Here is a 25,428-nt window from a genome sequence, read left to right as displayed (position 1 = left end):
AAAAAGTTGATGCTCGGAGACTTTAGAATTTTGTCCTACTACTCTGAACAGGAATTTGGTAATTGGTAAATTTCTTTCTAGTTACAATACGAATGTTTGTGTTGTTTTCACTTTGAGCCTTTGGCTTGAGGTGTGAAATGACTATCATGCCCTTGGAGTGGGTTTTGGGGCGTGACATGAAGCCTCTCTTGATCTTTGTTTTGGCAATTCCAAATGACGTTGATGAAGATTGAAAGGCCTCTCATGTCGGATAATGTCATGGTAGCTTAGATCCAAAGCGACAATGCTTTTTCGACTAGCAATCCTCGATTTTTTTCCCCATATCCTATCAACCCGAGAGAAAGGAGAAACAACAATAATTAACCAATACAAAACAATGGGAAACCAATACAAAATTCAGACACTAATAACCAAAAAAGGAAAAAGAAAGAAAAACCGAGAGAAAGGAAAAATAGCACAAAAAATGGAAACTCTAACCTTTTTATTCTTGAAACATGTACAAATGTGGCCTTTTATTTAAGATAATGCTATGGTCGCTTAGATCTAGAGTGATAATGGTTATTTGACAAGCAATCCTCGATCTTCTCGTCAAATTCTATTAACTCAAGAGAAAAGAGAAATAGTAATGGAACACTAATACAAAATTGAGACACCAATAACCAAAATAGAAAAAAGAAAGAAAAACCGAGAGAAAGAAGAAATAACACAAAAAAGAGAAATTGGAAACCCTAACATTTTCCTTCTTGAAACACGAACGGATGTTCCTAAGTTCTTTATCATCTTGAAACCTCTTGCTTTTTGTTCTAGCAATTTCAAATGTCGCTAATGAAGACGAATATGTCTCTCATGTCGGATAATGCCATGCTAACTTAGATTCAACTAGCAATCCTTGATCTTCTCCCCAAATCTTATAAATCCGAGAGAAAGGAAAAGTAGCAATAGGAAACCAATACAAAACAATGAGAGCCCAATAAAAAAATTAAAATACCAATAACCAAAAAAGAAAAACCGATATATATATATATATATATATATATATATATATATATATATATATATATATATATATATATATATAAAGTAGAAACCCTAACATTTTTGTTCTTAAAATGCATACGAATGTTCCCAAGTTCCTTATCAACCCAAAGTCTCTCCTACTTTTTATTCTTGTAATTCCGAATGTTGTTGATGAAGATGGAAAGGCCTTTTATGTCTAATAACACGATGGTAGCTTAAATCCAAAGCAGTGCCACTTCTTCGACTAACAATCCTCGACTTTCTCCCCAGGTCCTATTAACCCAAGAGAAAGGAGAAGTAGCAACAAGAAACCAATACAAAACAACAAGAAACCAATACAAAATTGAGACACCAATAACCAAGAAAAAAAAACTTATTTTGGATATGTTTTTCACATTATATGCAAAGTGAGGTTTGAATACAATTTGCCACACGTATTCTCTAAAAAGGTTTTAGACAGAAAAAATAACTTTGTATTCTATAAATTCTAAAGTTGTTTGAAACACAGATATGTTTTTCACATTATATGCAAAGTGAGGTTTGAATACAATTTGCCACACATATTCTCTAAAAAGGTTTTAGAGAGAAAAAATAACTTTGTGTTCTATAAATTCTGAAGTTGTTTGAAACACATATTCCTTTCCCAAAATACCCCATGGTTATTTTCTTGAATTTTCTCTTATTTTTAAACAAAACACACACACACACACATACATTCTACATCTGATGTATTAGATAAGAGTAAATTTATAAGAAAACAAAAAGTTCATTTACACATCCTATCAATGTCAAAGGCGAAATGAATTAAAATTCTATATCCAAATTGCGTACAAAATATTTTTGCTTCCAACTCAAAATTCTAAAAATGTTAAGCACATATTTGTTGGCACTTGCTTGTCAAGGAAGAAAAAGGAAACAAATACAACATGAAGATAAAATGCAATTCAAAGAAAACCAATGATTTATAAACCGGACCAGACTGATTAGTTCGACTATTGATCGACAACCAAACTGGTCCAATCCACTCAAAAAGTCGTTTGGACATTGAATCGGTAGTTGAACTGGATGAATAAGCGGTTGAACAGGTAAACTGCTCGAATTGGGTGATTCTTAACGATCCGAATAATTTTTATTTTTTATTTAATCCAAAAATACGTTTTGATTCTCTAAGGGAACCGAATCACTCCATGAGGAGCCCATCTAGCCGATTTGTCATCAAGCCCAATAAACTCTTAATCTTGTAAGTTAATGATTCTTACATGCCTTTTATACCCCACAAACCCTACATATTTTTTTATCCATTTCCGATGTATTTAGGGGTAAAATTGAAGCTTAACCATTAAGTTATGTGGCTTTTTTATTATATTATATTTTCAAATAAAAATATATAACAAAATTAATTTTTTTTTTTTCAAATTTTTATTGTAGAAAACCCTTTCACATTTATTTTTATAATAATTATATAATGTAATTATAAAATTACTATAAATTAAGTAATATAATAATTTCAAAATAATAAAATACAAAAAAGATGCAAATAAAATTAAATATTACAATTTTTTTTCATTTTAAATATATCTTTATATTTAAATATTATATATGTTCTATTTAATAAAATTTAAAATATTAATATATTTATATTTAACTTTATCATTTAATTTGATATGTCAAATATAAAAAATGAAATATATTATTAAAAATTTTAATTATATATAATTTTTAATTTCTTATAATTATTTAAATTTTTGTATAATATATTAATTATTATTTATAATGTCACTGGTTTGATCGTAGTCCGACTAGTGAATCGTGAACTGGTAACTTTTTTTGTTCCGTCATTGGTTTAGTTCTAAAAACATTGAAGAAAACAATTTTTTTGATAAAGGAATTTAAGCTTACATCTCAGAAAGGGAAATCATTAGTTTCAAGCATATGAATTACATGGCCCAAATTTGGCCTCTTCTAGGCACTTTGGTCCATACAACACAAAGTTACTTTAAGGGCGTGCTTTAATGCCCTATATATATATATATATACAACACAAAGTTACTTAAGGGCGTGCTTTAATGCCCTATATATATATATATATATATATATATATATGAATTAGTCTTAAAATAATTTCATTTAGTGATCTTGGCTTATAGATTCCAAGATAGGTTATGATCAAGGATACCTTTTCACTCAAAGAGGTTTGATTAACCCAAATATTCGTGCCAAACAAGTTGTCAAGTAACTTCTCTCTAAGCCCAAGGGTTTAGCCAACTCAAAGTCATATGCTTTTAGATTCCACTGCTTATCAAGCAAAATGTTTTACTTTTAGATTCTTTACATGGGAAGCAACTTGAGGTCAATTCTTAATAATCGATCAGCTTAAGAGGAGGGGATAGACAATGCCTAATCGATGCTACATATGCCAAAAAGAAAAAGAAAAAAAAAATCGACTAATAATTTGCTTCTCTATTGCCCTAAAAGTTAGTATCTTGTGGCAACTTGTTTTCTATCTCTTTAGAGTTGCTGGAGTGATGCACTCTATGTTAAGAGAAAGTCTTTTGAGTTGGAACATATCTTTTATTGGGAAAAAAAGGGTTAAAAGCTTTGTGCTTATTTTGAAAGCCATGGAAGGAAAGGAATGAGAGATCTTTTGAAGATTCAAAACATTTGGATAAAAAAATCAAATATGTTTCATGAGTATTTTTTTTTTTTTTTTTGGAATAGATTAGTGTACATAGGTAATCATTCTTTGTCAATAATTGACTTTATTGATTGGTTTAGCTTAAAGTAAAGAGAATGAGGTTGTTTTTGTGTCTCTCTTTTTCAAGCATGCTTTTGGTGGGTGTCATATGTGACATCGTGTGTACATTACTACACCTTTTGCTTAGGCATCTTTAATAGATATTCACCATTTGCCTATCAAAAGAAAAGAAAAGATACCATATCTTTCCATCCAAACATTCCAATAGCAATCATAACTACTGAAAATAGACCATCTATAAATTGTTTTTGAAAATTTTATACAAATTAAAATACAAAAAAATGAAAGTAAGAAAGTATGTCAGATGAGTACCAAGATTTGGGAAATAAAACAACCATGAAGTGAAGAAGACTTATGTCGCAAATCAAAAGAAATAAGAAAAAGAAAAAAGTAGAAATAGGAAAATGATAGTCCAATTCCCATGAACACTGAAATCACCAAAAAAAAAAAAAAAAAACAAACAAACAAACAGGAAGTGAGAGTCTTATTAGCTAGCATTGGATAAACTCCTTATAATAGAACTAACAATTTCCTCTGTCTCATATCGATTTCAAATCGTACAAGAAGTAAAAATGAAAATTTGATGATATAAAAAGAAAACTAATGAATAATTAACCAAAAAGGAATGTAACTTGAAATAACACTCTCATTCAAAGTGATTTCTTATTTCACCCAATCAATAATGGTGTATATGATGCATGATCTAAAACCTAAATTCATGAATAAAAAGAGCAATTTCATAGACAAATAATCAAGGGATAGAGAGTAATAAAGAGAGTCAACAAGAAATAATCATCAAGGGAACACCACTTCTAGTCCCTATGATTATTTATTCATTAAACAAAATAGTAGAGAACGCAAGTAAATGTATTAAGAAAATTACACTTTGAGAAAATTATGTTACCTATTCAACTTGGTGGTGAACACTTTTCTTCCTTGGCTCTACCAAAGCAACAAAACCTACTTTACAACACAAATAAAAAGAGTTTCTCACTACATAAGAAAAATCAGATAAACCAATCAGTAGTAATACTAGCTGTGGTAATCAATAGTGTAGGAAAACCACACCAAATGACCATTAGAAATTTTATATTCATGATGCACTACTTACCAGGAATAATTATTATATGTTGTTTTTTTTTTCCTATCTAGTATTAGAAAATTGACTATTAAGGAAGCCTGTCAAGATACATAGTTGGTTAGGGCGAATGCCAAGATGTATGATAGAGGTGTATGATCCTGGTTTAATTCCTATTGCTGCTTGGAATGCCTTGAATTACCCAATATTGGTTGAAATGGACATAGTCAGCACCTCGAGGTTTAGGTTTTCATGGAGAGTCTGAAGAGTTTGGTCATGAAAGGTTCCTCAGTTATGGAAAAAAAATGAATATTTTGGTCACCATTCATCTATCGTAAAATATGTGAAAAATATTAGTGGAACTTCTAGAGACGGGAGAATATAAATTTGAAAAATCATATTTGGCTCTTTTGGGTGACCAAATAACTATGTGATGAATGTAGTCTCTTCTACCGAATGGACCTTCAGTCCTCTAACTAGAAGCTTCCCTAGCCTAGAGGAATTCCAGAGCATTACTCCAAGGTTATATTATCAGTTTAAACTGTGTGACCAATACTGCAAATTTGAAAACCACTAGAAAATTTTGGCCACAGTTTATGGCCATCCCTCCTTTGCACCTACTGAACCTGGCACCAATTAGTAAAGGGTTGATGATAGGTTTAAAGCAGGTCATTTTTTGTTTTTGAATAACGCTTCCAAGCTTTGCTTATCATTTTTTAGAAGTGTTGATAAAAAGAAATGGTATTTCATAAAGACGAAAATATCGGTAATTATGGATATATTAGTACTTAGATTTTATTGATATATCGTATAAATTGAAGAAATATTGATAGATATTTTGACACAAAATATCGGTGAATGAAAATTGATAAAAATATTAGAAAAAACTAAAAAAATGATGATGATAATAATAATAATAATACATGTATTAAAGTTATTTTAATAAAAAAATTGATATATATTAAAGGATATCCAAGTTCTAGTGGTGTGCTTTAGGTTTATGATTTTTCTAATCTTTGTGGAAGTGAATTCACATCGGAAATAGGGAGCAAAATGAAGTTATATATAAGAAGGATGCTCCCTTCCATTATTGAGACATGGGTTGGGCCAACACATTTCTGAAAAATAGTTTTTGAGATTGTTATTTTATAAAACAAAAGTCGGTTTAGAATCTAAAATATTTTTAACTTGATTTCTATATACTTTATTTTTAATCATTTTCCATATTTGTATTATTATTTCTTAAAGCAACTCTAAAAAACAAATGAAAAGAATAAAAAAATATTTTTTGAAAACACCATATATTCTATTTTTAAAAACCGGAAACATGTTTGTCATTTTTTGTAATTATGAAGAACAGAAAATTGTTTTGACAACAGTTTCTAAATATGGCCTTCAATTTTTCTGTACTTTTGAAGAATTTGTTTATAAGACTAAAGTTTTGTATTAAGACACCATAAGAAAAATCCTCCTGGGTCCATTCTCAATGTAAAATTTTCAGAACCATTTTTCTGGATTTCAAACAGTTTCCTAACAACTTCTGTACTTCTGCTTCCCTTTGTGCTAACTATAATTTGATGGGTTTTGAAGTGCTAGATTCAAGCCACCACAGATTCTGCCACAAACCTCCGGTGGAGGATTTTCCAAAGACCAGAGCTTTGCTGGCAGGGAATCAACCAAAGACTCGCCAGCTTGTCTTCTCTCCCTGTGGTAGGCTTTTCTGAGAAAGCTCCCCCAAAGATTAGAGCCCCCTATCAATCTTTCATAAGTTGAAAGAAGTTGAAGAACTGAGATCAAGAACATTGTTTATCTCAAAGCTTGATCAGTATTCTTTCTAAAGTTCCAAGAAGAAAGGGTTCTTCAAGGAAAGCCTGTGCTTGCTCACCCCTACAACCTCAACATTGGATCGGTTTCCAAGACCAAAGAGGAATTGGAATGGTACAATTCTTTGATCATGTTTTTGGTTCTTTTATCCACTTACGGTATCTAGTGATGACATTATTCATGATTTTTTTTTTTAATTTTTTAATTTGCTTTATTGTTGAACAATAATGATTCATATAGCATTCCTGATAGAAGTGCTGAGGTAAAAGCGCTTTTACAGAAATAGGCCAAAGTGATTTAAGTGGTATAAATGCTTTTGTGTTGTTGCGTGTACTCCTTTATAATGCCAAATCAATTCATAAGTAATTGATACTCTTACCATCATTCTCCATCTTCCTTCCTGCGAGAGTTTCCTTCTTACTTCAAAAGCATAGGGGTTTGATGATTACTTCATTTGGAATCAAGGAGAAAAAATGAGGGCCATGGCTGTGGGTAAAGAGTTAGATAAAGCTATCTGGTTTGGGTAGCCATGGAAACTTCTTGGTTTAGTTTACCATTTATTTTATTTTTATTATGGGAAATCTACACCAATAGAAAGACAATTATCCCACCTACCAATGAAACAAACTCTGGGTGATATGTGAAAGAGTAAATACTCAAAAAGAAGAACACAAGAGACTACTCATAAGAAGCAAAGAGAAGGTATCAGAGATTCTGTTGGCTTTTAACATAGCATAGGGACTGCTCAATCATGGCAGCCATTCTCTCATTAAATAGTTTAATTTCTTGATAAAATATTTATCACATTTTATATAGTATTAAGTTTTATCCATAATCATGAGCCACAACAACTGAAGATATAAGAATAGAAGTACCAAGTGTGCCCTCAAATAGATGTCCTTCATATCGGTCTTCCTGTCAACCATCTGCTATAAAAAGCCAATGCCTCTCTTGGCTTGTATTCTGGTACAGTATGCCCAGAACCCTGCACCCACAGGATCATATCAGAATGAACAACTCAAACAATGAAAACCATAGATAGGTTTTTGTGTACAGACCTTTACAGTAAGGAAAGTGAGGTTGTTCTCATACCCTTGTACATACCTGCAACCAGTAGGTAAAAGACTTTCAAATTGTGTGAAACAGTGAAAGAAGAAAGATATCCTTATTTCTGTGGAATTCTGAACAAATTTCTTCCTCACTAATAAAAACATTCCTGATATATTGATAAGAGGTGAAAACTTACCCTGCAACTTGTTCATCAAAAAACCAGGGTCTCCATTCATCCACAACCTTGTATCCAACTGATCTTGTCCATGCTTGGCTCCCCGTGTATGGAACACACATATCATGGTCCCCGCTACCAGAAATGAATAGGATCAATAAATGTCTCTAGTTGCAGAGTATAGATCACTCAAGTTGTTGATAACAAATTTAAAAAATGAAAACTTAATCCTCAAATTTGGAGAGCTATATGAAGTGATTGTAATATTGGAGTGATCTTTTCACTTCTATTTTTGCTTCATCAAGCTTAAAACTCAAGGTAATGCTTCTGCATTCGGTTCAAACATGCTTCATGCCTTAAGTGTGGTTTTTTTTTTGGGTAAATTTTTGTCTCTATTGGGGGCCTGAACCTAGAACCTCCCACAAGCCTCCCCAACCTTAAGTTTTTGGTAGATACGAACATTCTTCTATTGCTTACAAAAGAGCATCACAAAACTATTAAAAGATGACAGTTATTAAATGGAAAGAGTATTTAGGACTCAGGTTTTGTTTAATACATAGGTTTTCTCAGGTTTGCTTTATGTTTTCATAGTTTTTCCAGTCTAAAAACCTAGGCTGACATATGTTATGTTGTTCCTCTGATTGTGATTAAGGACACCAGGTTTTCTCAGAACCCAACATGCCAAAGCAAATTACTTCTTCAGTTCTTTGGAATGTATTTAATCTCTACATTACATTCTGTGCAAAAATAATTCAATGGTAATGTGTGAGAAAGTGAAACCAGAAAGAAGATAGGAACTCTTACAGCCCTTGTAGATTTCAGTTGCAAGTCAGTGGCTCTAAATCCCTTAAAAATCTACCTGGGAAAACCTTAATCCTCCATGCTCAGAACATAGGAAGAAATTAAAATTCGGGCTCTATGATATCTGACCTCCTAAGGTAGAGCAACTACGACAGGTTCTTGAGAAAAGGTGGGACAGGCTATGTTAGGTTTTCAGAAAATTTGAGAGAAGATGTAAAGGAAGGAAAATAAAGATGAAGAGGTTAAGGAAAGAAAAAGTGAAGAAAACTTAAAAATAGATTTGAAATCAATAAATTATTTTTATTCTAATAGAACTTGGAATTGTTGAAGTTGGAGATCTACCTGAATATAAGTGCCTGATATCCATCGGAAGTTAGGTTTTTGTGGTACTTGATCATGCTCCCAGCATCATGATGATATAGGATTCTGTCCGTGCATAACTCCCACTTACCGGCCACACTTTCCTGATATATACAGGGATCATAAACCAACTGCTTTCAAAGCTTGGTCTGGAAATGAGACATGAAGAGAACTCACCAGTGCAGCATGAATTGCTTCCCTAACTGCTTTGTTGTTCAGCCATGAAGTCGCTACTTCATCATCCTGAAATTAAATCCCGATCATAAGAGAATGTTATTTGTCAATAGGCCTATTGAAGTGGCAAAATATCAAGATTATAATGAAAACCATCCAACATTTCAATGATAAGAATTAGAAATAGGCAATGGAATACCAAATTGATGGACATTTGCTACAAGACCAAAGATGGGTGAAACTGAAATCACAGTATTTGCTACTGATGTGATAAAAACCTAAAAACCAAGCAGAAAGATGAACTTCATGATGCCCAAATGCAAATTTAATATTGAATATAAGCATCATTCTATTGGTTTTTCAAAGGACAACACTACATTATTGTAGATGACATACATTGTTGAGTTACCAAATATCAAGCTTGTAAGTGATTAGGATTTAAACCCACAATACATATCACAATACAAACAAATTTGTGATCAACAAATAAATGGAGGGAGGATTTAGATCAGTTAACTAGAGCTCTCATACCATGTGAAGTTACCAATTTCCCTAAAATCTTAGTTACACTCTATAATGCCTCACATGCAGTTCCATACACAACACTAGAACTTGAGACCTTTAATTAACTAGAGCTATATTACCATATTGAGTTACGAACTTTTTAAAAAACTTAAATTGTTAGGATTTGAATCCATAATGTATGTCATACTCCAACAAATATATATTATAGTTTCTAACAAATTTAGTAGCCGTCTGATCTTAACTTTTAGCTGAACTCATGTTTGGTTTCAACTGCTTTCAGACAAAATACATGAAATGTCATTTGATTTTAAAGCAAGTCAAGACACTGGAGATCACCCAAGAATAATGCAAAGAAGAGTAATTCAAGCAACTCACAGTGCAAGGAACGCTCCCGCTGTTAAGGAGCTGCGGCCAGGTTGGAACAAGTCCTTCTCTTACTGGAGCTCTAAGAGGCCACGCACGACCAAACATCCTTTTTCTCACTGCAAATGGCCTATCAGTCTCACCTAATTTTTGGAAGCTTGATGGTAACCTAATGTTACCAAGTGAAGTCTCCGGGCTTTTTTCGTGATAGCAGGGTTCTAGAATGTCGTAGATGTTCAAACCTTCAATGTCCTGAGGTTCATCATATTATCAAAACTAAATGAAAGAGTACAGAGTTTTAACTGATGGAGACTCTGCATGCAAGTGAAAATTTGTTTTAACTTGCCTTATCAACTTTTGAAAGCTTGCTTTCACAGTTTTCATCAAGGGAATTATAATAGTTCCCCTGGCATAAATTGCTAATGTCCTGCAACAAAAAACATAGGGAAAAAATGAAAACCTAACATTGAAGATGTCTTGAACTCAAGAAAAGACACTAAAATTTATCACTTGAGCATAGTTTTAAAAGATGTAAGATGCATTTAACGTACAAAAGTCCTTAATGTATGCGTGCTAATTTTATAAATATAAGACCAAATTTTAATTGAACTAACAAAAAAATTCAAGATTCTAAATATTTAAAAGAATCATATAACACAAAATTAATAAAATTATTTAAAGTTTCACTATACTGCTAGAAATTTCAAGAATAAAGTTAAAAGGAAAAAGAAAAAGAGACAAGGATTGCCTCTTGAACAAGGTGCATATTTTGGTGGGTGAGACACTATAGCTAGTGAGTAGTTGTGCTTTGAGCCTAGGTGCGCTTAAGCATGCATTAACAACTATGCACCCAAAATCAAGATGAGGGGCATCATGCACCTGAAATAGCTCGTCTGAGATTAGGCCCATGCCATGAGCGAATGGAACAAGAGCGTTGCCATCAAACTCCTCGTCGGTAACTCCATTTCCAACCATGTAACCCTATTGAACATGGAATAATGCAATCACAGTCCAAAATTTTAACAAGTTAAGTTTTCAAAAAGCCGTACCTTGAAGTTGAGAATGGGCTTGATACCACCCTTAATTCCTTTGCAAGATCAAGAAATTACATGTTAGTTTTCGATCCCAAAAGATATGAAGTTAATGCTATGTTTGGTTTCAAGATAGTACTTAGAAAGGAATATATATATGAAGGATTTTCATGTTTGATTTATTATGAAAAATATCGGGAAAATCAAATAAAAATAATTAGAAAGTTATGCATTTTTAAATTATTTAATCTTTATATAAAAAAGGAAAAATAAGTGCTATGAGTTTGTAGAAATATGTAAAAATAATTTATTAACTTTAATTTTTTTTTTTTTATATTTTTTTCCTCTCTGTTTCCTTTCCCTTATATTTTTCGTCAAACTTTTGAATAGTCAAACATAGGGTACAAGATTAGAGATGATACCTTTTACTACTTCATAAGCAAGAGTTGGTACATACACCCCAGCATACGATTCCCCAGCAATGTAGAATGGATTAGAGAGGAATTCTGGGTATAGCTCGAACCACTGGTTATAGAAAGCAATTTGTTGAAACATAAGTATCAATATATGATGCAGTCTTAATATGCTAATTTTTTCAAGTGGTTGCTCTTCTTTACCTTGAGGATAAATGCATGGGAATCAGATGCAGTCTTGAGATCACCAGTTCTGTAATCGGTCAAGTTTTCCGAGTAAGAAAACCCAACCCCAGCAGGAGAATCCAGATATATGATGTTGGAAAGCTGAAATGCAAGACATATCATGCAAAAACTATCTGGGTCTACGGAAATGTGGAAAAATTAAAACAGAATCATGGAATTCGGCCTATATTTGTAGAATGATGTCTGGATTTTCAACCTTGGACCAGCTGTATGGATTGAGATGCAGTCGGGGGAGGTCTCCTTGAGTCCTTGCCTCAAAATTGAATGGCCCTGAAAAATACAATATGAACATATAACTAGTCTAGACAGTGATAATGCTTCAAAATCGTTTGTTTCAAATTCTGATTTGTTATAAACATAGGATTCATGGGGAGAGAAAAAATAGATAAAAATAATCCTAATCTTTTTATCAGTCTCACAAAATATACACAGGAATTTCAGTCACTCTATCTCTCTTTTCTATCTAATAACCTAATGAGAGATGGTTTTGGATTTTCTTTTTCTTCTCCATGAGATTGGACTGACCCCATTTCTTGGATTGATGTTTGTTTAGATGGAAAACTCAAATAATTTCAAACCATAATACTTTACATCATTTTCAGAACTGCAAGAATTAGGAAGAAAGGAAAAGAATTGCTTGAAAAACTTTGAATGCCATTATTCGAAATCAACTAAACTTGCAATGGAAAGGAATTGAAAAGGGATTTGCATAAATGTTTGGTAGAACTGTCTTTCCTTCAAATCATTCCACCAATTATACTCCTTTCTCGCAATGATCCAGTTCCAAAACTGATTGTAAAATCACATAACTCGATCTCTAATTCGACAAGAATTGAAATCTAAGGTTGAAATTCACACCATGCTCGTATACAAAACCATCAAAACTGGAGCAACCAGGTCCCCCATTGAGCCACAGAACAACAGGATCCTCTGATGGGTTGTTTTCAGACACCACCATATAGTAAAACAATTTCTTCCCATGATTTTCATCAATGGTCACATACCTTCAAATAGACAAACCCAGAAAGTATCAACACCAATATAGCATAAGAATCATGAATTAGCATCAAATTTCACACAACCAAGAAAACCCCACAAAAACGCAGAAGAATCAATATTTTCAAAAAATAAAAATAAAAATCATGAATTAGCATCCAATTTCACACTACTAGGAAAAAAACCCACGACAACCCAGAGAATCAATACCAAGAAAGCATAAAAATCGTGGATTAGCATAGAAATGGAGACACGAATCCAGCAAATCACTCATAGCCATTAGCACAAAAATCATGAATTAGCATCAAAGTTCACATAACCAAGAAAAATCCAGATATAATCAATGATAAAAAAAATGCATAGAAATCATGAATTGATATAGTAACATTGACAAATATGCATAAAATCACTCATACCCAGATTAGTGCTTGGATGAAAAAGTGCCATGAAAGCATAAAAATCATGAACTAGCATCAAATTTCACAGAAGCCACAAAAACCCAGAAAGAATCAATACCAGAAAAGCGAAAAAAATTATGAATTAGTACAGCAACATTGGCAAAAATGACTCATACCCTGAATAGTGCTTGGATGGAAAAGTGCCATTAAAGCCAGGAAGCTTTGTTACCAGAGCAGTTTGAGGAGCTGCCTCGGTCAATACAAAACTGAACAACATACAAATCAACACCCAATAAAACATGGGTCTTTCCCTTGTCATACCCATATCCACTGGGTAAGATCAACTGAATCGAACAGGAGAAACAACCTTGAAAACTTGTATAATAGATTCACGGCTCTGCCTGGATATATATATAAGAAATATATAATGAGTGGATGAGAGCTTTTACTAAACTGGTTGCTTATGCTTTAAAGGCAAGTGTTGGAAAGTGATGAAAAAGACAAAAGGGAAAAAACCTAAAAAAAGCAGAGTGATTAAAGAGAGGGGCTTTCGACCAAAAAATCCAATTGGACAAGGGATTTAAGTTTTTGAACTGATGTGTAGTAATGGAAATGTTTGGATGGCATTTAATGGGTCTGATTTAAAGAAGATGATGCTGATGCCATCAATGGGGATTGCGAAGATCAGTTATTGGTGGAATGGGAATGATGCCATCAATGGGGGCACATGAAAGGTGTGATGATTTGTAGTCATGCTGTTGCTGCTTGTCTGGTAAACTTTACTGAAAATCTTTTCACTCCTTCACGCTTCTCCATTCTGTTTCTACCCTCTGTTTTTGGATTCTTTTACAGCTGAGTTTCAACTACTTCAATTCCTAATTTGGAATTTCATTTGAATTTGGAAATTAATTTTGAAACATGTTGTCTGGTCAAAATCTTTTCTGTCAAAGTTTTGATTTAGCTTATGTAAGAACTCATTCCTCAAAAAAAAAATTATAATAATAATTTTTTTTTTCTCTAAATTTGTTTTGAAGAAAAATTTATCATAATATTTATTAATATTTTAAAGAAAATTTATATATGATATATTTATTCATAAAAAAATTTGACGGAGTGGTATCGCACTTTGGATTTTTTCTTTAATATTTTTGAAAGTCTATTTGGAAGAAAACTTGTTATGGTAGGTTTGAATTCAGCCATTAGGAGGTTACTTTCTTAATGTGGCTATTGAAAAATTCAAGGAAAAATGTGCAAAGAAATAAAATTGCAAGAAAAAATAGAAGGAAAAAAAATTTTAAAAATAAATAAATTTGAAGTTGAGACATTATTTTTTATATACTTTTTTTAATTCATTTAATTTGGTTTTCTATTCTATATAAAAATTAAATAATTTAAAACTATACACATTTGACCTAATTTTAATTATTATTATTTTTTTTTTTGTATTTTTTATGATCAATTAGAGACTAAATAATTTTTTCTTAAGGGTTTTTTTTTTGAGAAAAAAATGATTTTATACCCAAATTAAAAAAATAAAATAGAAACCCGAAATTATAAAATTCATATTTAATTACGTTTGATCCAAAAAACATTACATTTCAATGATATATTTTGATGATATAGTTATTATATTTCAATATTTTAAGTATTACCTCTAACTTTGAAAGCGCCGTTTTTTTTTCCAAATATGTGTATGGAAACACACGTTTTTCATTTTTTTTTTATAATTTAAAATTTTTAAATTTTCTTGTAAGTAAGATTCTTTCAAATCCGGAAAATTTTCGTACACATGGAAGACTTTTATTTTTCTTAAACGTCCATTTTCGTGTAATGAATATAAAAGGAACATGAATAGCTTGTTTTTGTTTGTTAATTTATATATTTTTAAATATTATTTATTATGTTATTATATAAATTTATGTTAATTTTCAAATAATACTTAGTTTTAAAGTTATAAAATAAAATTTGACAAGAATTTCAAATTCTTAGAAGATAAATCTCATATCTATTACCTTGTCAATATATGTTGGAAAAAAAACTGAGTTTCCACGTATTCATGTAAAAATAATAATAAAATAAAAACCCTCTAAACATAAATTAGGTTTCATGCACTCGTTCAAAGGTATTACCTATATCATTATGAGGTAGTATCCGAATGGTCAAAGATAATATCTTTGATCAAAAGTGTATGAAATGCTAATTATATTTTAAATTATTGTTTGAAATTTATATTTTATAAATTTAGGTTCCTATTTTATGATTTTGTTTTTATATAAGTGCATCGAAACCTACTTTTCCTATGTAATTTATTGTTAGTAAATATATCATACCTTAATGTCACAAAATGCTTCAAATGACCCTCCCCATGGGTTTATATAGGAAATGGGAAGCTTCTAGAGATCCTTGGAGACATCTACACTTAACTACAAAGTGGAAGAGTATGAAAGCTTCCAGAGAGGGCTAGAGATGTCCACACATCTCTACACTTAGATAAGAGAGCATTGGAATGGTGTGGGGTGTTCTAGAATCTTCCAAAGTCATCTTGTACATACCCTTGTACATAGACTAGTGTAGGAGCTTCTAGATTATTTTTTATTTGTAAGGGACCCTTTAAGGTTCTAGAGATTTCCTAAGGTGCCTATAAATAAGTTAATGCCTCATTTGGCCAAGACACCACCCAAGAACCTAACCAACCAAAACAAGTGAGTTCCAAAACATTTGTAAAGCTTACTTTGAGCAATAAAACTTTTATTCTTTTAAGTGTTACTTATTATGCCCTCTAAAGCTTCTAAGTCGGGTGTATATTAGCCTAACAAGCTAAGCATCGGGAGTAAGGTTAGATCAAGGGTCTTAACTTGTCTAAGTGTCGCACGAGCTTAGGAAAAGACTAAGTCTGTGACATTAAGGTGTATAATTTTTTTTTTTAATATGATATGTTGGAATTCTCAATTAAGATTTTAACTTTCAAACATGGGGCCATTATTTTTTTGACCATATGGCATTTTCATACCATTAAATTAAACCCTTAAATTTTCAAGCATCGCAAAAAAAAAAAAAAAATTATGATAATGTACACTATGATAAATTAAATATGTACACTATGATCAATTAAATATTCCCATGACCCATTCATTTTCTTGGTATTGATATAGTGTTTGTGCATCACATCACATGGGCGTACAAAGAGGAAGGTAAATTGTCACCCTTTTAAATAAGAAATATTTGAATTCAAACAATTAAAAATAAAAGTAAATTTGTCACAAAAAAAGGTTGAAGATAGTCAAATATTAGCTTTCAAATCCTCGTGAAGTGTTATTGTCGAAGAACATTCAAATATAATAATTAAAATTTGATTTTCAAATAATGGGGTTAGTTAATCTAGTCTAAAAAACGGTCCCAATTTATTAATTAGCCCAATTGAGTTTCAACTAATTAGTTAACCTAGTTTAGAGAGACTATCACAAGCTCCTATGCAACTTTCCGTATTTATCAAAACTTTTTCATGCACATAAGTGAATTTAAAACTCATACAATCCTCGTAAATTGTGTGATCAAGGGGTATGAACTTAAGTGGAGACCATTGGGACCCATAGAACCGTATCGACTTTCTCAGAATTTGATTCTAAAGTTTAATCTCATTATAGAGAGTCAACTACTCTCTAATAAACTATGCATATTATAATGAGACACAAAGTACTTGAGTCCATGACTGCTATTCACTATATATAGTCTCCCCATGAATTGGTATCTATAATCTAACAAGGTGAAAGCTATCAACCTATCAAAACTACTCTATTATCCCTAAGTTGCATATCCTCCTATTATATGATCAAATGACATATTCTAACTCACTAAGAGCATATGTCAAATTCCACTAAAGGAATTACTATGACACCACACATTTCATAATTGCATATCCTTAGGATCACTCAAGGGGATACACTATCTCAAAGTTTATAAGATATTATGATATTTCTATTGAGAATACTTGTTGTTATTGACTTTCATCAACGATGACCTAGTTCATAGAGAATATATGATCGCTTTATGATTTCACCCTTAGGTTGAAGCTATTGCTAACTTTATTACAAACTCAATATTCTCTCAAGGTTGAGAGACAATATAGTAGAACAACTTAGTAAAGTCATAACTACTCAATAACCTTATATCATGACTCACCTTAGGTTCTTGTTTGAGATTGAGTCTTAGAAAGAATGACATGATGTAACAAATTAAAATTAATTTATAAATTTATTTATCTATGTTTCTTGGTTTCCCATTTATTATCTCATATTCATTAATTGGTTATCTGAGCATACACATTCATATACCTTACATTGTATATTATTTGGGTGTATTAGGAGTTGCATAGAGGATATTATTTGGGTGCATTAGTAGTAGATAATTTGTTCACAATTAGTTCATGAATTTGGGTAATCGAATTAAGATTATAGTGTACTACCTCTTAATTGGAATGATGAGTTATAACTTGTCTTGATTGTGATGATGAATTTTTCATAGTAAGTGCATTAATGTATATGGTTACACATTGGACAATATCTATAGTGAATCATAATGTAATACTATCAATTATCATGATTCACCAAACTAATATACTGCATAGTCTTTCAACCTTTAGAGGGTGTTGAGTCTATAGTAAAATCAACAACAAACTTTAACCTATGATCGAGACTCTAATATGGTCACATATGTCTATGGATTAGGTCATTAATAATAGAGGTTGGTGACAACAAATATTCTCAATAGAGTTATTATGATATTTAAGACCGTGTGTCCCATTGAATGATTTAAATGACATGTGATTTAAAAAATCAAATTGGAATACATTTTGTAAAATCTCCCTTACATTAATAAAATCAAATTGAAATTTTTGTAAATAAAATTGCATTCAAGCATTTCTTTTTAATAAAAATAAGAAAAAATGTCTTTTTAAATAAAATTGAATCAAATCATTTGTTGTAAATAATATATATATTTTTTGTAAATAAATAAATTGAAGTTATGAATTTGAATTTGTTTTTGATGTAAATAAACTCTTTTGAAACTCCTTGAAGATGTGTTGTAATATCTGAAAATAATCAAATTATGTTTAATTAATTTAATAAATCGAGTTGTAAATTCTCTTATAATTTGTGTTGTGTATTTTTATAATTTGATCTTCATGAATACTTGTATATTTCTTTTCTTAGTATCCACAATTAATTAATCAATTAATCGTTATAATTCCCTTCATCTGTTTAATAAATACCTTCTTATCGATTAATAAAATATTCCTTTTACATCAAGTTTTCATATAGTCTACTTATTTATCTAACTCACCTCTAATGAAAAAATGGTTTTATTAATCAATAATATTGCATTTTGTTCATTGACAATGAACACTTAATAATAGGAATTATGTTTTTAGAAATAAAATTTTAAAATATAATAGATTTAAAATTTTTGTTATAGCAATTGATTGAAGTTGAGAATTTGAAAGTTTTGTCAAATTTTTACTATCTTAAATTTAAGGATTAATTTCATTCACCTTCCTTGAAGTTTTGATTAAATATACCTATGTCTCATTAGTTTGAAATTTCATCAAATACTTCTCTTATTATTCTTATTTCTAATTTTCACTTACCTCTCATTTTACTCAAAATAAGGAAGACATGTGATAAAATTTTGAACTTATGAGGTCTAGATATATTTAGATAAAATCCTAGGAGAGGTGAATGAAATTAACCCTAAATTTAAAAATTTTAGTAATACATTTTAATAACATTAATTAAGTTCCTATCTTTCACAAGAGGGTTTCTCCATTTTATATAGGACTTCCTAAGTTTTTTTCTAAATAAAAAATAAAAAAAGAAAATGTTGAAGTTGGGTTTGAGTGTTTAAGTGGATCGATCTGACTTGACACAATAAAATAGTTTTTGAGAGTTAGAACCGTCTCGAAAACATAACAAAATTTTTTTTGAGAGTTAGAATTGTTTAGAAAACATAACAAAAATTATAAATCTAGAAAACATAACAAAATTTTTTCTAAGAGTTAGAACCGTTTAGAAAACATAACAAAAATTATAAATCTCTCTCTCTCTCTCTCTCTCTCAATGTTGAAGTTGGGTTTGAGTGTCTAAGTGAGTCAACCTGACCTGACACAAAAAAAAAAATGAGAAATAAGGAGAACAGTTTCTGAGAGTTAAAACTATCCAAAAAAATACTATATAATTAGAATACAAAAAATTTAGATCTCTCTCTCTCATAAAAATCTAATAAGAACACACTTTTGGAAGAAAGTTTCTTCTTTTGAATTTCTTTTATTTATTTATTTTTTTTTATTTTTCTTGTAAAAACGAAGGTTAAGACATTTATGCTATAAAAATCTAGTGGTTCTCAATTTTTTTTGTAGTTTTATTCACGATGGAGAATTGATTAGTGAAACAATCAATTTAAACTTTCGGCATTTCAAAAGGTAACCTAAAAGCCTTACTCTAATGATAATGTGTATCCAAATGTCATCTAAATTATCTAATAACAAAGAAAAAAAATGAACTTCATAATAATTTGAAATTTATTAGCTATGAAGACATCTACAATAATTGGTCTCAAAAAGTCTATTGGTGAAACATATGTATAGTCCATAGCAGATCGCATCAAAAATTTAGTCAATATTCCATTCTTCAAGATATATATATATATATATAAGATAGTGCTGAACCCATTACTATGGAGTCAACTTGAAGAATGGAATCTTGACTAAATTTTTGGTGCGATCTGCTCTGGGCTATACAAATGTTTCACTAATAGACTTTTTGAGACCAATTATTGTAGATGTCTTCATAGCTAATACTTATGATGGAGAAAAGACAAAACCTTAAGTGCTTGAGAAGTCTGCTCTTTTTTTCTTTTTTTTAATTATTATTAAGTTACAAAGATTTAATTATAGTTATTAAATGGTAAAATCAATTAAAAAAAAATTATAATTTGAAAATTTGTTCCTAAAGTACCCAACAAATTCCTAATTGGAATTGGGACCTATCCAAAAACAATCATATGATGACAAAATTATTAAAGATAGACATTTCTTATTTTTGTTTAAGAATCTACATATAGTTCCTTGCTTTTTTTGTTTCTTATTTTTGGGTCCAACTGATAAATACTTTCCCTTGGATGAATGGAATTACACAAATTAATATTTGTAATGGAAAAAAATATTTTTATATTCATTCTTCAAATGAATTAAATACTTAAATTAAAGAATTCATTTCCATATAGACATTTGATAGGATAATTAAATACTTTTCCCTCTTCACTCAAACTATAATTCATTGTTCGGCTTTCGGTCAAATAAACTCCGTCAAGATTTTGATATGATTTGTAATATCTGTTATATATATATATTTTAAAAAATAATATAAAAAATATATATTTTCACATACTCATATAAAAATAATTATAAAATAAAAACCTTCTAAAAATAATTTAAATTTCATACTTAGTAGTTAGGACGGTCAAATGTAATATAAATATCATTTTTTTTACGGACATGATAAATCGATAACATGGTACTCTGAAGATGTATGCTTATTTTGGACCTATTGTAACGAATTAGAACCTTCCCTAAAAATCCTTGTGGCCTGTTACAATTTGGGCTGGAGGTCCAAGGCCTTGCTAGAAATTTTTTGGGCCAGTGAGCATCTAAACCCGGCCCAAGAATAACCATTCTTCTAGGGCTAGGCTATGTGATGTTACGCCCATAGCATTCGGGATATAAGTTTGGCCCGTAAATCGGACTTGAGCCTGCCCGAAAGTTTTGGGGCCATAGCATCTAAACCCTAGCTAAACCACAGCCACCTCCTCGGCAGCAGTTTCATGAAGTCGTGCCGGTAACATCTCCGGCCAATATCGAGGCTCTAACGCGGGAAACCAACAGCTCTTCAACGGGGCCGTGTACGTCCTCTACGCCCTCTATCTATCAGCAGGTACCCAAAATGTTGGTTTTCTAGATTGGGATTTGTTTGTTTGGATGCTGGAAAAATGAAGCTAGATAACTTTAATAGTCTGAGAAAGTTATGGTATATGATGCTGTGATGATTGTGATGTTGGGTTAGATGAGGCTAGACTCATATCCATACTAGACTCATAAGCATCCTAAAGTAGTTCCTCAATGTCACATCCATACTAGACTCATAAGTCTTCTAACAATACCTCATCCATGCATGGAGCAGTTAGTGGTTTACTCTTTTCTTGATATTAGGAACTGATTGTAGACTAATTTCACTTGAGAGTTTGAGATGGATTCAGTAAATTGTGAGAGGTGTTGCTTGAACTTTATCCAGAAGTCTATATTATGTCAGTAGGTTCTTTTAAAAAACCACCTTCATACATGGAGAAAATTAGTGTTTCATGCTGTACTTGACATGAGGAATGGGTTAATGATTAAATTTCATTTGAGTCTGCAATAACAGGTTTGAGAAAGTTTCAACTAACGGATGGGCATAATGGTAGAAGCGCTATCAGTGGAAGTTTAATCACTGAACTATACTCAAATGATTTAAGACCTTGACACATGCCTATACAATATCCCAGTCTTTGGAGAACTTGTCAAATTTCAGTTAGAAGGCCCTGGTGAAATTTGTTAACTTTAAAAGTTATGTTTCAGTAATTACATCTATGGGTTTAAAATAAAGCTCATGGAATTCGGGACTAGGTTTTGAGCCTACGAGAATTAGTTTCATACCATTCTTATCTTATTTGTAGTCAATTAAGAGTCCGTTTGATAGTAATTTTAGGAAGCATTTCTAATTTTTTAAACACTTGAATTTTTTTATCATTCAAGTGCTAAAATTTCTAAAAACGTTTTCTAAAATCAGTGCCAAATGCACTCTAAGTCAACATCTGGTATTTTGCTAAACAGTTTTCCCCTTGGTTTTCTGTAAAAATGTTTTGGCTTGTTATCTTCATAAAATCTAATCTTGGTTTGCATGTAATCGTGCTAAGTTAAGAAGACCACCTATTGACTATGATGGAGTTGGACCAAACAATACACAAGATGCCCAAGTTCTGACTCTTGAGATATCTTTAGGCTAGTTGTTTCACAATTGGATAAAAAATGATTGAGATTGCTATTTTGAAAGCACAGCAATGAGCTTCAAAGAATTGAAAATATCTATGATATTTTCAAATTTAAACATGTAGCTTTTGGTCTTTATTCTATTTACTTGCATTTCCTGTTTATTTAAATCTAATACCTTGCTAGTCTAAGCATGTAAGTTTGTGAGGTTGCTACTCTTGTGCCCTCCTTATGTGGGGACTCAAACCCAAATGTCCAGAAAATTAGCACCTATTCATTTTTTTTTTTTGAAAATTCTAGTACACAGTAATCCATTCATTTAATATAAAACTCTGCCCAAACTTAGGTAGCTTCAGTTTTTGGTCTGAAACATACCCAGGGCTAGCATGGGATTCCAATCTCCCTACCAGATGGGGATGGATTTTGCTCAACTTGACTGGCGGGGTGGGGAAGGGGGGTGACCCATCCCAAATCCTCCCCATTGACATCTTTAGATCCACAGTTTATTTATTTATTTGGTATTCTCTTTTTGTAAATGTCCTATAGCTTAATAAAATAGGTTTATATGCTGGAGCCTGGAGATGTTAAAAAATTTAACCATGTATGGTTGCTCTATTTGCCCTGATTTTCATTTGTTTGGTGATTTGAAATGATAAAGTTGAACTTGATTAGCCTGAAATGTTTAACCACAAATTTGTCATATTGTCTTTTCAAAGCCAGGGACTGGGATGTAAATGTCTGTCTTATTTTGCTTGTTTTTGCAGCACAGGCCTTCATTGTCCCACAATGAGTTTAATTTCTCAAAATATTCTCCCTAAGAACCGAATCAATAAGACAAAAAGGGAGGATATTGATATACCTTCACCTCTGGAAGGAAATGAAGATATTGAAGACAGAAAAGACTTGGGTCCTGATACTTTAAGGATCAAGAGGAGAAAGAAAGAACGCAAACAAGAGGAAAAGCAACTGGAAGTTGAGCAGGAAAGAGAAATGAAGAAGCTAGAGAACCTTTTGTTTGGATCTCTCTATGCCCCAGTTGAATTTGGAAAGGGGGGTGAGGAAGAAGTGCGAGATATGGTAGGGAAGGATTCCACTTTGTTCTTCACAGATCGATCTGCAAACAGCTCTCTGTCTGTTTATGAGGAGAATGCAGAATTACCAGAGGAAAGTAATGATGAAGAGGACACAAAGCAAAGGAAACCTGTCTGGGTGGATGAAGAAGAGGAAAAGACCAATATAAATATAGCTAAAGTCAACAGATTGAGGAAGCTAAGGAAGGAAGAGGATGAGAGTGTGATTTCTGGTTCAGTGTATGTATCGCGATTGAGGGCTCAGCATGCAAAGCTGAATCCAGGCACCGAGTGGGCCCAACTTGATTCACAGTTAAGGGACTACAGCTCATATGATGATGAATCATCAGATGAAGAAAATGGTGCAGTCTTAGCCCCAGGTTACAAGGATGTTGAAGCTGTTAATGATATCCTTCGGACAGATGAAGACCTGATAGTGAAAAGCAGTACAAAATTATTGCCTGGGCTTCTGGAATATTCAAGGCTAGTAGATGCGAATGCAGAGGATCCTTCCAATGGTCCTATTAATTCAGTTCAATTCCATCGTAATGCTCAGTTGCTCCTCACTGCTGGATTAGATCGAAGACTCAGATTTTTTCAAATTGATGGCAAACGGAACACCAAAATACAAAGCATCTTCCTTGATGATTGCCCTATTCGAAAAGCGTCTTTCTTACCTGATGGGTCTCAAGTTATTATAGCAGGAAGAAGAAAGTTCTTTTATAGCTTTGACTTAGTGAAAGCAAGAGTGGATAAAATAGGACCCTTAACTGGTAGGGAGGAGAAGAGCTTGGAAGTTTTTGAGGTTTCCCCTGATTCTGGTACCATTGCCTTTGTGGGCAATGAAGGTTATATCTTGTTGGTTTCATCTAGAACAAAGGAACTGATTGGAACAGTTAAGATGAATGGAACTGTTCGTTCTCTAGCTTTTACTGATGATGGGAAGCAACTATTGAGCTCTGGGGGTGATGGGCATATTTACCACTGGGATTTGAGAACAAGGACTTGCTTCCATAAAGCTATTGATGAAGGCTGCATAAATGGTACATCTCTTTGTGCTTCCCCAAATGGAGCTCTGTTTGCTGCCGGTTCATCCAGTGGGATTGTGAATGTGTACAATAAAGAAGAATTTTTAGGTGGGAAGAGGAAACCGATCAAAACCATTGAGAATCTAACCACCAAAGTGGATTTTTTGAAATTCAACAATGATGCTCAGATATTGGCTATTAGTTCAAGCATGAAGAAGAACAGTTTAAAGTTGATACACATACCATCCTACACTGTATACTCAAACTGGCCTCCACCAAACCGAACCCTGCATTATCCCCGTTGTTTGGATTTTAGTCCCGGTGGAGGTTTCATGGCAGTGGGAAATGCAGCTGGAAAAGTGTTGCTCTACAAGCTGCACCATTACCAGCATGCATAGAGCAAATGACTCTGATACCTGGCATAAACAAGCTTGGTTTGGTTCAATTTTCTCATGCATTTCCCCTACCCGTTACTTATAGGGTAAGACTGATATATTATTTCCCAAAGCTCCATATCTTACATTGAAATATGTAGGTAGTTTATATTCAACTTGGTTGATGTCAACAAATACAAAAATTTTGACTGTTGTAGTTCCTATCTGTAGGGGCAGTCTCATGAGAGGAATTTTGATTTATGATGGCACATTATTTTGTAGTGTCAAAGTGTTTGAACTCCAAAAGATCAGTTCTATAGATTGTAGTATAGATTGTAGTCTAGTTTTGATGTTTGACAGTGATTTTATAAAGTGTTTTTAATATTTTTAACACTTAAAATTTTTTTTAATTCAAGTATTAGAAATGTTAAATATATTTTCTAAAATCATTATCAAACATATTTTAAGTCGTTTATCTTAATATATTCATTGCCTTGCATATTTGTTATTAAGTTATACTCTTATTAACTTCTATATGCATTATTTATATTTTAGGTTACAAATTTAGATGTATTTTAGGCTTTATACTCAAATAGGTTTTAAATAATTATTAAAACCAATTAAGAGTATGTTGTTAGTGATTTTAGGAAGTGTTTCTAGTTTTTCTAACACTT

General features: G+C 31.8%; 2 protein-coding genes across 5 annotated transcripts; one reads left to right on the top strand and one right to left on the bottom strand.

Annotated features, from left to right (window-relative positions):
* Positions 1 to 7,391: 7,391 nt before the first annotated feature.
* On the bottom strand, positions 7,392 to 13,954 carry LOC117918882 (serine carboxypeptidase 1-like). Its single transcript, XM_034835844.1, has 14 exons — positions 13,383 to 13,954; positions 12,671 to 12,816; positions 12,009 to 12,082; positions 11,771 to 11,893; positions 11,576 to 11,678; positions 11,172 to 11,209; positions 11,002 to 11,103; positions 10,469 to 10,549; positions 10,135 to 10,374; positions 9,238 to 9,303; positions 9,043 to 9,164; positions 7,921 to 8,034; positions 7,733 to 7,778; positions 7,392 to 7,659 (listed from the first exon to the last, which is right to left on the bottom strand). The coding sequence occupies exons 1-14, from the start codon at positions 13,529 to 13,531 to the stop codon at positions 7,576 to 7,578; spliced, it is 1,488 nt and encodes a 495-aa protein (XP_034691735.1). The 5' UTR covers positions 13,532 to 13,954; the 3' UTR covers positions 7,392 to 7,575.
* A 7,095-nt stretch (positions 13,955 to 21,049) lies between these two features.
* On the top strand, positions 21,050 to 24,976 carry LOC117917300 (U3 small nucleolar RNA-associated protein 18 homolog). Of its 4 annotated transcripts, none has more exons than XM_034833528.1 (2): positions 21,050 to 21,159; positions 23,047 to 24,976. In XM_034833528.1, the coding sequence occupies exon 2, from the start codon at positions 23,069 to 23,071 to the stop codon at positions 24,776 to 24,778; it is 1,710 nt and encodes a 569-aa protein (XP_034689419.1). In that variant the 5' UTR covers positions 21,050 to 21,159; positions 23,047 to 23,068; the 3' UTR covers positions 24,779 to 24,976. The 4 variants fall into 4 exon arrangements, with proteins under 4 accessions (XP_034689419.1, XP_034689417.1, XP_034689416.1 ...); XM_034833526.1 differs by having other exon boundaries at positions 21,050 to 21,191; positions 23,052 to 24,976; XM_034833525.1 differs by having other exon boundaries at positions 21,050 to 21,191.
* Positions 24,977 to 25,428: the final 452 nt, after the last annotated feature.

This window comes from Vitis riparia, chromosome 7 (genome assembly GCF_004353265.1).
Source record: "Vitis riparia cultivar Riparia Gloire de Montpellier isolate 1030 chromosome 7, EGFV_Vit.rip_1.0, whole genome shotgun sequence".
NCBI classification, from domain to species: domain Eukaryota; kingdom Viridiplantae; phylum Streptophyta; class Magnoliopsida; order Vitales; family Vitaceae; genus Vitis; species Vitis riparia.
Note: the sequence above shows the minus strand (reverse complement) of the source record. Positions and strands in the feature narration are given on the sequence as shown.